Source organism: Nannospalax galili, unplaced genomic scaffold, assembly GCF_000622305.1.
Source record: "Nannospalax galili isolate Female #2095 unplaced genomic scaffold, S.galili_v1.0 scaffold359, whole genome shotgun sequence".
Taxonomy (NCBI): domain Eukaryota; kingdom Metazoa; phylum Chordata; class Mammalia; order Rodentia; family Spalacidae; genus Nannospalax; species Nannospalax galili.
In genome coordinates, this window is record NW_008347042.1 from 3,746,457 (window position 1) to 3,765,098 (window position 18,642).

Here is an 18,642-nt window from a genome sequence, read left to right on the forward strand (position 1 = left end):
ATATATTTACATTTTAAGATTTAAAAAATATACTCATTTTAATTTTAGGTGTATGAGTGTTTTATGTGCATGTATGTAAGTGCACCATGTGTACAATATCTACAGAATCCAGAAAAGGGTGCCAGATCCCCTGGAACTGGAGTTATAGATGGCGGTTAGTCACCACATGGGTACCAGGAATTAAACCCTGGTCCTCTGGAAGAAAAACAAGTGTTCTTAACCACTGAATGTTCTCTCCAGTTCCAAGATTTATTTTTAATGCAGTTACAGTATTCTGGTAAAATACAAGATATAGACAATTTGGAAAATTTCAAATATTTCAGAAATGTATTTTCATCACTGGCATATTTGAGGAGTGCAAAAATGTAGCATCCCTTGTCTCTGTTGTAAGTAATGTGTATGAAAACCAATCACATGACAAAGTAAGTCACTCTTTTGGATTCTTCTAACAGCTGATTTCTAGAACACAGCTGATTTTGGCTCGCAATCATAGCCAGTGTATGTTTAATTACAGGAAGTTGAAGCACACTGTTTCTTTATGGCACATTATGGTTAACTTTATTTTTGATTTATGTAAAGTTATGAGACTTACTAGATTCATTAACCAATAAATTGAATAGTATAAAAGAAGAAAATATTCACATATAGAGATATCAGCCATGTTTGAACATAAAGAGTATTAGCTATTCATTTATGTAAATCTGCACCTGAGGAAGATGGACCAATAACATAAGGCAGCTCTATAATGCTATTATGTTCAAATGTAATTTATGAAAATTTCTTGTATCAATCAAGTTAGGAAAGATGGATCCTTTACATAATTAAACTCATGATGAACTATGAGTAACGGAACAAGAAAAAAAAACTGGGAAAACACTAGTTTTATAAATGTCGATCCATACTTTGTTATGACACATTATCTTAAAGAAAATAACAAATACATTTCAGAAGACAAGGCTAGAGGAGTGCTTTTGAATTTCCTCCAAACACTAAATACCCAGCAAAAATGTGAGGTCAACTTTTACAGAATTATCTATGTTAATAAAGATATGTAACATTTTTAACCTTATTTTTAGAGAACTATTTTATTTACTTATTTATTTATTATTAATTTTTTTACACCCACTTCCCAGATAGCACCCTCCCATAGCCTGCCTATCCCCATTAGCCCTTATACTCTGATATCCCTGCTACTGTCTGCTGTGTTGTATGTAACTTTTGGGGGCTACTATTAACCAAATTAAAAAAAATAATAAGACTATTCATGGGGAAACAATTACAGTTAAAATTTTTATATTTGCTAACCAAGGTACTAATATGACATACATTTGAATGTAGTTACCTATCATCTTTCAATGATCTACTATCTGTCATCGATCGGTCGATCTATCATCTATCTATCTATCTATCTATCTATCTATCTATCTATCTATCTGTCATCTATCTATCATCTATCTACCTATCCATCTATCTTCTATCTTCTATCTATCCATCCATCTTCCTGTATGTCTCTGCCCAGTCCTCTACTCTACATACACATATGCACTCACAATTTTGTCATATGTCTGCACGTGCCTTTCTATTCTTGCCTGCAGGGAAATGCAGCACTGCGATGTGATACCAGAATAAAAATGGCAAACACTGTTTTCAGAGTTCAACTCTTTTATATGTTTTTAGACTTACAAAAATATTCTTCAGAATATGGCAAAAGTACTATATCACATCTGTATCCTGTTCAGGAACTGTGAAACACACCATGCCCTGAGATCACTAGACGTTTCTAAGACTTTAGAGCACACGTTATCTTTCTACTAAAATATTGAGAATGTTTAAAAGTAGATAAAACTATGTCAGACTCTAACATGAAACAATGTGCTTTCAGGAAGCTTGTTATGTAGCAAGAGGGGGAAAAAGGGAGCATGACAAGATGTTCTAAAATTACAAGTGAGATGCAATTTGATAAATAGCTTTCCATCATCGACATCCACGCCAGGCAGTGGGAAGGCCCACCATCAGCACTTTCATCAAAGGCACTATTGACTCCTCGCTTTCTATCTCATTTTATCATGGCTTAATCATTTCCTTTACTCAGTCAATGATTGGGAAAAATTATTCCTTACCCCTTGTGTGAGAGGCAGTGGAATCTTCTAGTGAAAGGTCCTTTTCTCCATCTTTGCTACGGCCGCCACCAGCACCTTCTTCACTGCTACAGTCTCTCTCAATCAGCTTGTCCACAGCAGCTATGATGCAGTTCAGGCTCTTTCCCACGTTGGCCCACACCCTATCCTGAAAAGAGTGTGAGTATCGTCACAGGTTTTAATACAAACTTAAGATAAAGCAAAATCACATTACCCCTGAAGAGAAACAGCCGGACGAAGAATCATGAAAACACTGATTGAGACGCTAACAATAATATTCTCTTCAATGAGCACAGATTCCAGAATTCCTGATTTCCCCCTGCTAAAGTCAAAGTTAAGCTTCACCAATCCTCTATTTAATCTAACATTTTTTGTTCTGTCATAAGGAAATGTTGGAATTCTATATAATATTAAGTCATAATTGAGCACAAATCATGACATTTTGCTAGAGGTATTGGTATTGTTTATCACCACAATCTGTCAGTTCAAGGCCAGCCTGGTCTACATAGTGAGTTCCAGGACAGCTGGGGCTACAGGGAGACCCTGTCTCAAAAAGACCGCAAAAAAAAAAAAAAAAAAAAAAAAAAAAAAACCCTGAAGATACAGCCGGGCATGGCAGCCAGCACCTTTAAACCCAGAACTTGGGAGGCAGAGGTAAGTGGATCTCTTTGAGATCAAGGCCAGACTGGTCTACATCAAGTTCTATATCAGCTGGGGTTACAGGGTGACCCTGTCTCAAAAAGATAAAACAAAAAGGGGGGAGGGGGACTGAAGAGGTTACTCTGAGAATAAAAGCACTGGCTGCTCTTGCAGAGGACTGAATCCCAGAACCTATATGGTGGCAACTGTCTGTAAGTCCAGTTCCAGGGGCTCCAATGCCCTCTTCTGACTTCTGCAAGCATTGCACAACATGGTGTATTTACATACATGCAGGCAATACACTTACATACATAAAATAATAAATAAAATATTTTTAAAAGACAAAAAATATAAAATATAAATATAAAATATAAAACAAAATTTGTTCTGCCTCTGCCTCCTGAGTGCTGGGATTAAGGGCATGCACTGCCACACCTGGCACACATTACCTTTAAAGAATGTCTATATTAGAAATTCTTTATTATGGGGGCTGGAGAGATGGCTCAGTGGTTAAGAGCACTGACTACTCTTGCAGAGGACCTGGGTTCAATTCCCAGCACCCACATGGTGGTTATGAACTGTCCTTAACTCCAGTTCCAGGGGAATCTGATGCCCTCTTCTGACCTCCGCAGCATTGCATGACATGGGTGCACTCACATACATGCAGACAATACACTCATACACATAAAATAAAAATAATAAATTAAAAAAGCTATTAAAAAAGAAATTCTTCTTTATTATGGAAACATATATGTAAAATTTACCACATTATTTAGCCATGTTAAATATGTATCATGAAGGACACTCATATTTTTTAATTTATTTTTATTTTATGTGTATAAATGTTCTGCTTGCATGTATGTCTGTGTGCCTGTGTGGTGGCCAGGAGAGGTGTGCGATCCCCTGGAACTGGAGTTATGAATGGTTTTTAGTCACCATGTGGGTGCTGGGAATTGAGCCCAGGCCGTTTGCAAGAGCAGTCATTGTTCTTAACCACTGAGTCATCTCTCCAGCCCCTTTAATTTTTTTTTTTTGTTTTGACATTCACATCCTTATGCAACCACCACCAACATCCAATTCTAGAACGTTTTCATCTGTCTAAACTAAAATTCCATACCCCTCACAGATGAGCCTCCCATCCCTCCCCATTCCAGGTCCTAATGCTATTTTCTATTCTGGCTCTATGGCTTTAACTACTCTAATGCTTTTTATACTTCAGATCACATCTAGCTAAATGACCTGGAGAACTAACGTGCAGTTCCCTTGGTTCTGCTAACTCTTCTAGAAGCACTGGGGAGCAGACACTCAGGACTGCAATTCTGATGACCAACACAGATGCTTCTGACCCCTCAATTCTTAGAACTTCTGTTTAATATTATGTACTACAGCCACATAAACCATCATTTTGGGTGATTCATTTCCTGGGAGCTCATGACACTAAGGGGCCTCTTTGCTACTCACCATTCTGACAAGCTTCAATTTTCATTTAGGACAATGCATTATGCCAAACTATTTGAGTCACTAAAATTGCATTAATTTTAAAATTAAATATTTAAAGAGAGTAACTTTTATAGGGGAACTGCCTCCCACCTTGTTCCATTTCTCACATAACTAGGCAATAATTTAGACACTGATGAAAGCGATGACCTCCATCTCTCACTCCAGATATGAACCAAGTGGACTGGTGGTACTTTCCGTACCTCGAACAGCTTTCAGCAACTATCTTCTAGGAGATAGAGCTATTTTGGAATAGTGTTTAAAGTAAAGCTAATACTCCATTATAGCACATTCTTTTGATGTTTTTACATATTTTCCACAAATGTGTATTTTTCATCTAAGTTCATTTTACAAATAAATGACCTGATTTGGAAGAAGGTAAAACTAGGAAGAAATATTATAGTTGAAATTAGAGCTTATTTGATTATTGTAAGAATTAAGCTGAACAGTACATCCACATTTAAACCAACATGGTCATGCATAGGGATACACCACATAGCAGAAGAAGTAATAGGGCTCCCTAGAATAGCAGTATATTCAAAGTTAGAAAAGGTAATTTTGAGGATTTATACAATATACAAATGTGAGACCCTGGGCCAAGTACCTCATCTCTGAAAAAAGGCCGCCACTGTGCTATCTGCAATTTGAAATGATAATTCTTGCCTCATCTTCCTCCCATGGTACAGCAGGAGCCAGCTACTCTACTGTGCTTTTCTTGAAATTGCTTAGGGGAAAGAAATTATTACAATTTAGCATGATCATATCCAGCTCTTACTGACTTTTCTAAGTCAAGTTTCTTCAGCCTGTAATCTTGAGTGTAAAGTATGCTATTAATCACAAATAATCATAATGATCTTTCCCCTAAAGGCAGATCTTCCCTTCAAGAACCAAAAGCATTTCCCTGCTGAGGAAAATTAAGATACCAATCACATCTGTGGATTACATCATCCTCTGCTTGTTGTCTAGGAAAATGAGGTACAGGTGTCTCTGAGCTGTGAGGGCATTCACATTTGCAAGAGGAAATACTAGGGAAGAAAAGTAAGCAACTGGAGGCCAGGCCTCACTATCTTGGGATTTGTAGTGGAGTGTATCTTCCAACAACAAACATAATGGTGTCTGTTTATGCGCTGCCACCAACTGAATCCTTTAATGCTGAAACAGAATAGTGAGTCAATTGTCTAGCTGATCCTGGCTATAAATATATTACTGAGGAGTAAAAAGGGAACTGATTCTTCTCACATTTTCAGGTTAGCTTTGTTTGTGATACAAATTTTCAAGTCTTTTCCTGTTGTCCATGTTGAAAGGAACTTTATATTTTTATCAGAGATGGCAGGTAAGATTTCATGATGCTTTTCTAATATAAAGAAAATCAGAGAGGACACCAATGCTCTTAACTGCATCACTGTAGGGCCTGAACATAAAGGTATTTAAAAGATAATTTGCTATCCACATATGTATATGGTTCTTCCTTTGCAGAGCCCACAGATTATCGGATTACACTTGTGAAAACTAACTTCTGCTGCCAGTAAAAACACTTATATTGCTCTGAGGAGTCTAATGAAGCATGTTCATTGACCAAGATCATTAGCGATGTAGTGAATGCTATATGATAAATGGTAGATAATATAGTCATTCACGTTCAGAGGATATTTCTTGGGACTGAGAAATGAAAAATCTCTTATGTAATACAAATATGTACTTTGTGCATAATAAAGTTTTTCTTAGAGGCACACTCAGCAGCAGAACATGAGAAGACACATTCTCTTCTTCATCTGTGAAGAGGAAAACCCATCTCACTGGAGATGGGTTGATTCTTCCACTGAGTTCCCAGAGTATTGGAGTGCACAGTGCTACCCAACAGACAGAGCAGAGTCAGAAGAAGGGGCCAGTGCAGGGTCTAGGGTGACTGCCATTTCACAGGCTAAGGTTGGGTTTCAATAGCTCAGACTTGAAAATGAGAACAAGAGAGCCTGTATTAAAACAGAAGGCAATCAAAGCGCAGGCTGATCACCTGTACTCTGAGGGTTGTTACCAAAACTCTCATCGAAGCTGTAATGCATGTGACCAAATGTCAATCAGGCTAGCTTAGAGAACATAAGTGGCCTAAATTAGTAGAGGACTAGGACAGGATCAAGGCCCCAAGTCCGTTTTATAGCTGGCAAGATATAGCAGGGCAGGGAGGATAGGGAGGAAAGATGACAACTCAATTCTGAAGAGACAGTAAATAATTTTGGAATCGATAGGTGGGCAAGACTCTCAAAAAAGGACCTTGGAGATATGAGTTCTCTTCTAAAGAAGCCACTTTTACTTATATCTCTGAAAACATGCACAGAATATCACAGTCAACAAACATGCCTTCTCAATCCAATGATTTCTGCTGTGTCAGTCTACGAGGGGAAATCATTCTGCTTAGATTGCTGATGTGGCTAGGGCCTATCCCTCTCTTGTCTATTGTAATCACACTGTTAGTTTTAGTCTGTTCTTAGGATGAGAAAAGGCTGGTTAATGTGAAGATGCAGGGAGCACAGAGATGTGACACTAATCCAAAGTGCTTCCAGCTCTCTACACTCTCTTCAAGCTAAGAGTTCTAAACAAAACTGCAATCCTGTAGAGCCCTTCTGTGTCCTGAGCTGTTTAAGTCAGCCATCCCCTATCAGAGAGACAGATTGGCAGGCCATTCCCAAGAAATAGCAGCAATTATCCTGCTGAAAGCAATGGAAGGTTGGTGGGTTACAGTCTAACCCTTCTTAAATGAGGTTTTAAATTTAATTGGTGTCTTTACCCTTAATGGAGCCTTCACAATGACCCTTCCCAGAGGAGGTGAAGTGGCTGTGAACCTTTTCTAGTCATTGAGGACACAAAGCAAGGGGTAAGCTAGAGCAACATTTATTCCACTCTAAGTCCAGGGCAGATCTTGGCCCTTACTTATTTCTGGGTTAGGATCTAAGCTAACATAAAGGTCAAACTCAGTGGCATACTTGGAAAAAAACTGATAAAGGTAGCATTAGGTGGTCAGGGAGGATATTACAGATGGCAGAATGAGCCATGATGGTAGGGTACAGAGTGATTACACAGCATGCCACATGTTTATGAACTTCACAGCATCAAGGGAAACCCTGAGTGTTCTGGGTCAATAGTTAACTTTGAAAAGACTATAGTAATATAGAAAAGAAAAATACAAAAAAGAAAAGTAATAGTTGATCAACTTTCCTAAGTCAAATTTTTGATCAGCAAGAATATAAACACTCAACTAGAGCTTATACGGATGTCCAAAATAACCATGTCATATGTTTATTTCCAGGAGTAATTCCTCTCTTTTTACAGTATTTTTATTGATGTGTGCTGGGAATCAAACCTAGGTCCTCTGCAAGAGCAACCAGTACTTTTAACTGCTGAGCAAACATTCTAAACCCGCTGTGAATAATTTCTCATTAGTTATTACTCATTTCTAAGAGCATTTGTTTAGAAATACTCTGTGGACTAACAAGGTCAATTCCATCTTCAACTTATGCTTGAGCTAAAGAAGAGCAAATTGCTGTAGACTGGCCAAGCTCTTTAGCACTGCGACATTCCATCCTTCAATGGCTTGGCAGCTCTTCTCTCTGAACCTTAACTTTATCCACATCATTAGGTAAAATGAGTAGCATATATGTTCCATTGGATAACTGGCACATATAGCCTCAGGTTATATAATTCTTAAATGAATATCAGTGGACATGTATCTAGTTACACTACCCAGACTCGTGGCACCCACTTGCATGGCATTAAACATATTGCCTAGCCTTGCTTCCTGTTGTTCCTCTTGCTTTGCTAATGGATCTACTTATTTGCTAATGTAAAAATTCTTGATCACTATTTCCCAATAACCACAATAAGTTTGAAATATATTCCTGGTCTTATCTTGAGATTTAGTACCTGGTCACAACTAATGACTTCAGAAAGCCACTATTTCTCTAGTAGTGATCTCGCCACACTCTCCCCACATTGGACCCTGCCCAGACATATAGCTTTCTCACAGTACGGTATGTCATCTGTGTACAAGTACCACATTCCTTGCTAAAGAAATCACTTCTTTAGTAGGAATAGAACAGCTCTGTCAAAACATATGTTGAGTAGGAGGATGAGCTGCTGATTTGTCCAATCCATCCAATCATCTTTTTCTACATTAATGCTGAAAAATACCTTGAACCAGTATGTATGAAATCCTGTATTAAATGCTATAAGGCGGGGAACCGAAAGTGAAGGCATTAACTACATGTGGGAAAATGCGAATTTGGGGAGGATTTCGTGAATATGCACTCACATAAAGTTCTCATTTAGGGTTTTATCCTTAATAGAACATTTGTGCATTTTAATGGACAGCCATGAACTTTGCTTAATCACCTTTTGTAGACCTTAACAGTGCATAAGCATTCCAAGCACATTTCCTCTGGGTGAAATGAACTGGAGAATCTCAGGAACGCTTCTCATCCACTAAGAAAACACATGACAGACTATGTTCAGTTGCCATACCAGGAACAATTGACTGAATTCTTATCTTTTGCCTGCCCTTTTTTGATGTTGAGGGTAACTGCTTAGAAAGACCCCATTCAAATCCCTGTAATTCAAAATGCAAAGATGGGACAATGAAAAAATAATTTCTTCTATTGTGTCATTTATCGGAAGATAAGGAAGCTAGGCCCTTGTCAATCTTCCTATGAATACTGAGGTAAATTAAAATTACCACCATTGCTGCTGGGTAACAGTACTCATGCCTTTAATCCCAACACTCAGGTGGCAGAGGCAGGCTGGTTTCTGAGATCTAGACCAGCCTAATCTACATAGCCAGTTTCAGGTCAGCTGGGGCTACAGGGAGACCCTATCTCAAAACAAAACAACAACAACAAAAAAAACAAAAACAAAAACAAAAACAAAATACTGTGAATTTCTAGGGACTTCTCATATACTCGACCCTAATGCAGCTTCATTATACAGTCCATCTTATAGTCATCACAGTCCTAAAACATGGGGAAGTATGCATGGGCATAAGAAGAAGAAGATGGTAGATTAATCATTTGCTGTTAAGACATTTAAAAACAAGTAATAAAGACTGAAAGAGACAACTGAAGACTTCAGACTATTAGGGAGAATAAAAATCTTCAGAAACCTCAATGAATTCTGGTACAGAAGAAGTACTGGATAGAGAACTATATGAATTTCAAATACCCTGTTTGTCAAAATAAGAAGTCAAGTATGAGAAATAATTTGAAAGTCAATTTCAAATTAATTAATGTATTCTATTACTGTATTGACCACATGCAACAAATTCATGAACAAATGAAATAAACATAAATATCAATAACTTAATAAAATCAGTATTCCACAGGCTGTGTGTGCATGATATCCAAGAGTAATTGTTATACTGAATTATTTGGAACCGAATACATATGTATGGATATATGCATACACATATACACATGTACTTCCCTATGTCAAAAACCAGAAATAAGTGGTCATATTTCAGTGTATAGATTATTCATTTGAGCAACTAAGCTATGAGGCACTATCTTTGAAAAAGTTTAATTATAGGTTACTATCACAGGGGCTAAAAGAAATAATTACCTCTAAGGAATGAGTATGATTTAATTTCTTTTCATTAACATAAGGCCAGTGATTTCACATAACATAGTTCTAGCCAGTCAAAGAACAGAAACAAATCTGTGTTGAATATCAGTTTGCAACAAGACCCCTGCATAATGCACAAAGTTTCAGTTTCTTTCAACTAGAAGTGAGGAACAAGATAGACATGGTAGCTGGCAAGATAAGCTCAGAATCCGGACAACTGCTCCCTATGGAGGTACCTGGCTGAATGTGCTTGGCCTGCAAGAGTAAGCAGTGTTTGACAGGTGGCTATGCTTACTTCTACTAACTATGGCAATGTAAATATATCTATGGACACTCCTGTCAAGCTTAAACATTTGTATTTGCTCTGGACATCACTAGACAAAGATATGGTATGGTTCTTGTAGATCTCTATCAGAAAATGGTTTATAGAAGTCTTATTCCAAAACCTAATCTTTGGTAGCATTTAGTTACAGAAAAGCATCAATTTGTTTTCAGATTACAAATGGACTTCACTAACAGGATGTTTGACTTAATAATGCTAAGAACTTGTCCAAAGATTATTAGTGTAAATTAATGTGAAACTCCTTTTCCTTATGTGAACATATGTACACTTACCATAAAATAGTAGAGAAAATGTCCCCTAATTTAGGAAGCTTTCGAATTTATTTATGAATTTAAGGTTATAACTTATTTTAAAATTTGCAAATAATTAATAGATATAAGCAAAATTTATACATACTGATGTAGTGCTATGTAATAATTTTGATACATGTATACATTACAGAATCTTTAAATCCTACTAAACTTACTCATTTCCTCAATGTTATTTTCTTCATGGTGAAAACTTTCAAATTCCTTTCTTCTTCTAGCATTTGGAAAGCTACAGTACATTACTGTTATCTATAATCACTCTATTGCCAACAGCACACCAAAACTTCTTCTTCCAATAATAGACTTTAACATTTAATTTGTGTGTATAACAGAGAAATCAATTGGATAGTCTGAATGCTGAAATGTTGCCTGATATAAAAATATAGTTAAACTTGAAATGGGATTAGGATATTACCAATAATCATAGTTTTCCTAGTTGTGTGCTTTGCCAGAAAGAATCAGAATTTAAAGGATAAGTTTATATTTTTAACAATTTCTTTGAATAGAGATAGACGGATTTGGCCTCAAACCCTATTAAGTGTAGTAATGTTGGAATTAAACCACAGTGTTGTAGAGACTAGCATAATTACTGAAGCCACAAAATTTGGACAAGCCTAATAGTTTGGTTGGATGGAATACTTTCATATTCTGGACAAACTAATTGTGGGATCCCAGCTGCTGGAAGAATCTATTCTAGAAAGTCAAAGAAGAAATGCAACACGTCATCTTTACTGGTTGAAGATGAAGAACGCTGTTAGCCAATTTCTTGGCACAGATTGTCATAAGATCCCAAATATTCCTTTGGGGTTTAAACACTTAACAACTTTTTAGGAAAATAAAACTTTAAAGCATTAAATCACTTAACAACTAAAATTATTTAGAAAATAATGGGCAATTTTTCTGAGTACTCATTTTAGTTTTAATCTTTATGAAATAAAATTGATAGATATTATCCAAATTCTTATTATCAGTTTTTGTCAATGAAATAAGTTGAAGTTAGGACAGCTGGAGGAAAATGCAATTAAAAAAGATATTTTTCCTGAAAAAAGTCGATTATATTTAAAAATGGACTAAATAGTAATTTTTTAAGATGCACCAAATATGTATTACAAGAAGCTATAGGTAGTTATTCACATCTTGGAGCTTTAACTAAATCAAAGAAGGAAAAGGTAAAAGGGAGAAATATTAGATTTGCTCTTTGGAAAATGCTTTAGTGGGAGAAATATAATCTTAATGAACAACAACAGCACTCAGCATTTAGTCCTAGAAGCCCAGAGGTATCTTTCCTGTGATAGAAATTTTTCCAAAAGAAAGATCTGGCTTTATCTCATAAAACCTAGAACAACATTTTAGAGAGAACTGGGCCTCTCAAACACTTTTCCCGTCTTAAATTCTAGGTTGGCAAGAAAATATACTGGTAAGTAAATGTTAACATCTGGGATAGCTCACACACTTCCTTTAGTTAAGCATGCAATACAGTAAATGTTTTCCAAGATGTTTGAGTGTGTGTGTGTGTGTGTGTACATGTGTGTGTTTATCAATGTGTTGTACTTCAGAGGCCTCATAGATGAATGATGACTGCAACATACTGTCCTTGCTGCCTCCCCACACACTTCTGGTCTCACATGCTATTCTTTCCTACTAGAGTTCCTCTTACCTTGTTTGTGTCTTTTGTTCAGTGCCCTCTGCTATTTGGATATGTACATACAGCATATAAGCTTTAGAACCCCTGTAAGCAACATCTATTGAATCACAGAATCACCAGCAGGTAGTATTAAAAATATGTTTATGTCCATTCTTCTTTGAGTAGAAATCTGGTTTAAAACTATGCATTTAAGTAAAATTTTAGATAGCAATTATGAAGATACTTGTATCCAAGTAGTTGTGCTATGATTTTTGACTTGTTTTCTGAGAAATAATTTTTTAAAAATTTTATGTAGCTTGGCAGTGAATAAGGAAATGTGTTTTTAGAATCTTGTAATTTTGATAACATGGATTTGATGACATATTTTTGGTTGTAGATGTGATTTACTTGCTAACAAATACATTTATATATACCAAATAAATTTGTTCAGGAATATAACATTGAAATGTAATTTGCCCCTAAGGAAAGTGTGACCTATTTATCTGACTTAAAATTCTGCGGTGCAACTGGTTCCCGATATTTTTTATGAAGAGCAGAGCTTTCTTAGTATGCTTGCTAAACCATGAGTGGTGAATGATGTGGAAAAACTTACCCACTCTTCCTCATCATAGTCTGAATGATGAGGTATAGAGTCCTGCCTTCTCATGGGAGGTGGCTGGTCCTGAGGACTACTCTCCTCTGCACTGTCTTTAGGAGAGGTTGATTTCTTAAGGATCCCTCCTGGTCTTGCAGTATAGAGAGCTAAAAGAGCACTCCTTACCAGCTGATCCTTGAATGCATGTACAAAGAGCTCTGTCTGGAAAGAAATTGACAAGGATTAGAAACGCCATAGTAGGCATCTCTGTATAGAGCTGTGAAAAGGTCAATTGCAGATTTGTTGATACTTAGTGGTGTGTGTGGTGAGAAAAGCACAGGCGCCAAGGAGGGAAAATGATTCATACCAATCAATGAGAAATGGTTGGGTTTTGGGATGCTGCCAAGGTTTGGAGTCCTCCTGTTTTAAAGTTAATGCTAAGGTTTTAAATGTACTGTAAACACCATCTGTCTCCTCAGCCTCTTCTTTTTTAACTCCACATCTTGTCTTTGGAGATGAATTTCACTGGGGATCATCATTTCAACAACATCTACCGGCTTCACTTTCAAGCAATTCCAAACACACCTCAGAAGAAAAGCTGCAATGCTCTATATTTTAAGCAAAGTTAAAGGCCATGGGAGGGTGCCAAAGGGGAAGGGGGTACAAAGATGATTTTATGTATGAAATACACAAAAATTCAATAAAAAAAATATTTGGTAATTCTTTCACATTATTGACAGATCTGCAGTAAAGATGAGGAGGCAGTCTTCCCTATGAAAACATTTGCTTCTTATCTCCCAAACTGTGTCCTTCACCAAATTATATCAATAAAGCTCAGTGTTAACAAGGTGACTGTGAAACTTGGCATGGAAGAGCTTTATAAGCTAGTGGTAAATACCTAGTAAGTACTGTAATGACAGTTTCCCAACAGTAAAGAACCTTACCTGCACTTGAAAATTTCCTAATGAAGCATTTAGTAGCTTCACCATGTAGTAAATTGAATGATGCAGTGATTGTCTATATCATAGTAAACTTAACATGCATGTGGCCTACCAGAGCTTTCCAACAGTAGAGAAATAAGTCAACATAGACCCATGTGGTTTTTATGGTCACAATTCATAGTCTGTTGGGAAGGGGCCCTTAACCCAGAGTGTTATTTGGGGATAACAATTTATAACATTACCATTTACAGCAACATCCTTGGATATAATGCTGAGTAACCATTACTGTAATTCAAGATAATTGTTTCTCTTTTAAATGCATCCAACACATCCAACCAAATTTACTCATGACTAATAAATTTTCTCTACATCTTTGTTATGAATGTCATTAATTAAAGAAAATCAGTTATGCCTTATGTAAAATAAGTACCTAATAACATTTGTTATATCTGCATCGTTACTTCTTTTTTAAAAACATTTTACTTATTATTTTTATTTTGTGTTTGTGCATGTATTGCTTGCATGTAGGTAAGTGTGCCTGTGTCATGCAATACCCGCAGAGGTCAGAAGAGGCTGTTGGATCCCCTGGCACTCGAGTTATGGACAGTTGTTAGGTGCCATGTGGGTGCTGGGCTTCAAACCTGGGTCTTCTGCAAAAACAAGCAGTGTTCTTAACTGCTGAGCCATCTCTTCAACACAACATATTTACTTCTTTAAAATAGATCCGAACATTGTAGAGCTGGAAAAGAATTTGATGGTGACTTCTTCATTAACAGATAAGTTTAAAAGTTTAAAAATCTTAAACTGTGTTTTAGCACATGCTGCTTATTACCAGCACAAGCAAAGTAGGTTCTAAGTTGTGGAACAAGCTCAAAAGCTTTTCTTATTCCATACCAGCCATGACTTGTCATCGGTTTAGATGTTTGTGTCCTTTACTAAATCCATATCCCCACATGCTTTGAACATCTGTTAGGTCTCATAATTAAGTGCTCCTCCTACAGATGCCCATGGAACTGTTTTTACTGCTAAAACTTATTGGCTTCTTTCAATATTGCTCAAAGGTATCAGTCATGTTGAAACTGCTTTAAAGTAGGACAAAAAATAATAAATGTGAAAACTGAATATATAATCATTAAAGAGTGGAAAATATTTTAGAATAAATTAAGGACACAAAATGAGAACTTGGCTTATTCTGGAAAGGAACAATAAGTGTGCATTGATGCATGTGATGAGTTAAAAAGAGGTTGGAAGATGCAGGACAAACACTAACAGAAAAATAAGCTAGACTGTACTCAGACCAGTCAGTGTGGGTAGAAGAGAATGGAGGAACGTGCTATTTACATCTTACTGCCTGAATGTTTCCATCAACGTGAACGTAAATGTTAAAAATGTATATTTACTCCCATTCAGCCTCACTAAACTCTTTCTTGTTAGTTTCAATCAATTCATTGGGTTTATTTTTAGAAAAAAGCATCTTGGCTTCTTTGAATTCCTGCTACTACAGCTCTAGTTTCCGTAATTCTGTATAGTTACTCTGTAGAGGGATGTCTGCTCACACCCAGCTGAAATATGCTGCAACACTTGCACTCGCTTTCTTCCCAAAGTATGTACACAAAGGACTTCACAACATTTATGAATCTCATTTGAGGTGATTTACCATCAAAGTCAAGGAAGATAATGCAACAGATTTTTGTAATTTTACAACCCAGAACTTTCTTTAGATAATTACGACAAGGCAATAAATTCTTACACATATACAATAAGAGATGATCTTTGACTTTCTGTTTAAATGTACAAATTTATCTATATCCTTGGAAGAATCTTTCTGAATCTTTGACGTCTTTCACACACAGGGTCACATTTGATTAGATAACACTAAATATTCAATTGAAAACTCCATGTAACTAGGAAAAATATCTTAGTTTTCTTGACAAGCATTACTTAGTACATTTGATGACTAGACACTGGATGTTTAATGACAAAAACATTAGTTTCAGGAATTATTAAGTCACTTAATTCGATTGTATTGGCATATTGCTGTTCTTGAAATTAGATGCCATTAAATGAAAGAAACATGGGATGGGTGTGATCTTGCCTCCTGACCTTTTTTGTTTTCTTGTCTCAGCTTGCACTGAACTAAATGAAAGAAGAAAGGCAGTCTAAATATTGTAATAAGGCCAGGTCAAGTAAAAATAAAAGAATAAACTCAGAACCTAAGGATGTCCTATTTCATTTGCTTGATAACAAAATAATGAGAGAAAAATGCTACCTTTCAAGTGAAATACTTTTACCCTTACAGCATTTTTGAAATTCATATTTCCCTACAACTATTCTTCAAAGTAAAACACAGAATCATCTTAAAGTTTAAAACTACTAAAAATTACTCCTCTAGGGAATGCCCGAAGAAAATTTACTAGTTTTGGGGATATTAGTAAAAGAAGCGTAGTTAGGATATATTCATTGTACACCACTCCTTTTCATTAGAGATCACAACAAATTCAGCAAAATCTGTTCTATTTATAATCTCATTCCCATAGAAAGCAAATTCAAGGCAATACTGACCAGATTTAACTGATGAAGTAACTTATAGCATAAGTAGATAAAATAGATAACTACTATTTTAATAGTCCTGTAGTCAGCAGAAAAAAACCCATTATTTTATGTTTGATATGCTTTATTTATTACAAAAAGAAAGATTTTTATATTCTGCCAATAATATAGTGATGTTTTCAACATTCCTTAAAGGAAATTATATTGAGCAGCCAGGAGGTTACCTGACAGTCTGGGCACATGTATTATGTATTTGACCTTGAATAAATTATCTGCCCATTTACCCAATTTATACAAAGGTGGGGGAAAAATGTGAAAATCCTAGTGAAGCTCATTGTAAACTTTAGTGCCCTCTTTTATTTCTTTTCCTCTTTTTTGATTGACATATTTACAATTTCTTTTTTACCCTCATTCCCTGTTCATACCAGATATGGTAAATGGAACCCAAGAGCCTTAAACTACTTTCCTCAAATCACATTTTCTCTATTGATGCTCCAACATTCTCCCCCTACTCTATGCCTGAGTATCTAAATCCATCATTGCATGTTCTGAATCATCTATAGTGAGTGTTTCCACTGAAAGCCTTTTCAGATTAAAAGTTCCAGTCGCATTCAAGGTGTTTTTGTTGTTGTGTTGTGTCGCTACAAAAGTATTCTTAGATCTTGCACTTGGTGATATCATTGCTATTCAGCAGCTCAGAATGCGAATCTCTGGAGCACATTCAATGACATCTAGACGGTGGATTAGTCACCAGTTTATTCTACCTAAACTTTTTCAAAAATTTCAAAGACTAATTCTTTCGTTACCTCCACACAGTTCCATTTTCCAGTAAACATCCTTTCTACATTTGATTGCGCACTTCCTACAGACATTTCCCAGAGCCCTCTTATAGGGGTGTTTATATTTCCAGTGCTTTCTCTTCTTCCAAGGTGTTATTTATAGGCCACAAATATTAAAATATATACTCCTAAATACCAGCCCTGACTTAACTGGATCAGAATCAGTGTTTAGCAAGGTTCTCCAGGAGCAGCACTGATATTATATGATGCCTAGTACTATCCAGTGACCCAAATGCATGTTTGCACTATGTCTCTCTACTGCCATAGAGATGACCTTCACAAAGCAGGCATCAGTTTCTCCTTACTCAGTCTTCTTAGGGCCTACAGAACAAACTTCCTTTAGAGAAAGAATCTTGTGTGTGTGTGTGTGTGTGTGTGTGTGTGTGTGCCATGGCACACTTGTAGAAGTCAGAGGACAGCTCCATGTTTTGGGTCATCTTCCACCTTGTCTTAGGACCACTCATTGTTCGCAGCTGTGTATACCCATGAGCTTCTGAGGATTTTCCTGTTTCCACCTCAAACCTCACTGTAGGAACACCAGGATTACACATGTGTGCACTGCATCCTCCTTTACAGGGACTGAGGGACTCGAACTCAGGGCTTCACATTGTAGAGCAAGCCCTTTACTCAGTAAGTCATCTCCTCAGCCCACAGAATGTAAGCTTTCTATTGGGCATGCATATAGGTGTTCAGTGTCTGTCTCATGTTCTGTTTTCATACTGCTGGAACTTGGACTTACACATAACAAGAACGCATAACTGCATGTGTTTGTGCTATGCTGAGGGAGTTCAGGTTCTGTTTCTTTACAGCCCAATTTTTCTTCTGCTGGCTACTTCAGTGGCGGTTAGTGGAATCTCGTTTGCATTTCCTGTTTCAGTAGTTTTTGTGGAATCTCATTTGAATTTCTTTACTGAAAAATAATGTGGCGAAACTTTGCTTGTACTTATTTAATACTCATATATCTTTTGCAGTGAAGTGTTTTGTTAATTCTTTTTCCCATTTTTAATTGAGGTTTATGGGTTATTTAGCTATATAAATACCCTATTCATTCTGATGCCAGTCTTTTGTGAAATACATATTTTCCAGATATAATCTCGAGTTCATGACTTGCCTTTTAATTTCTATTTAAAAGTTTTAAAATTGCATCTATATTTATTTACTTGTGTGTGTATGTATGTATGTGGGCACATGTGCTACTACAACCATTTGTAGGTATAGATAGGGCAGCACAGGAATTAGAGGAATCAGTTTTCCCCTCCCACCATGCAGAGTCCTGTACCTCTCAGGATGTCAGACTTGGCAGCTAGTGTCTCAACCTGTTGAGCCATCTTGCCAGCCCCTGTTAACTTTCTTAATAGTGTTTTCTTAACCATTGTTGTTTTTAATTTTCTACATATTGTTTTGCCTTATTTGGGGGGAGGTGACTTGTGCTTTTTCTGTTATGAACTTTTTGTCTATTGAAGGTAACAAACATTTTTCCCATGTTACCTTGTAGAAGTTTTTTCTTTCTTTCTTTCTTTCTTTCTTTCTTTCTTTCTTTCTTTCTTTCTTTCTTTCTTTCTTA

At 36.4% G+C, this 18,642-nt stretch overlaps 1 protein-coding gene across 1 annotated transcript in view; it reads right to left on the minus strand.

Moving 5' to 3' along the window:
- The window catches only part of Inpp4b (inositol polyphosphate-4-phosphatase type II B), a 939,536-nt gene that overhangs the window by 134,346 nt on the left and 786,548 nt on the right, over window positions 1-18,642 (minus strand). The window contains exons 17-18 of the mRNA XM_008843442.3: window positions 12,767-12,970; window positions 2,121-2,286 (exon numbers count right to left, since the gene is read on the minus strand). Coding sequence (XP_008841664.1) covers window positions 2,121-2,286; window positions 12,767-12,970 — 370 coding nt within the window. The remainder of the gene's footprint in view (window positions 1-2,120; window positions 2,287-12,766; window positions 12,971-18,642) is intronic.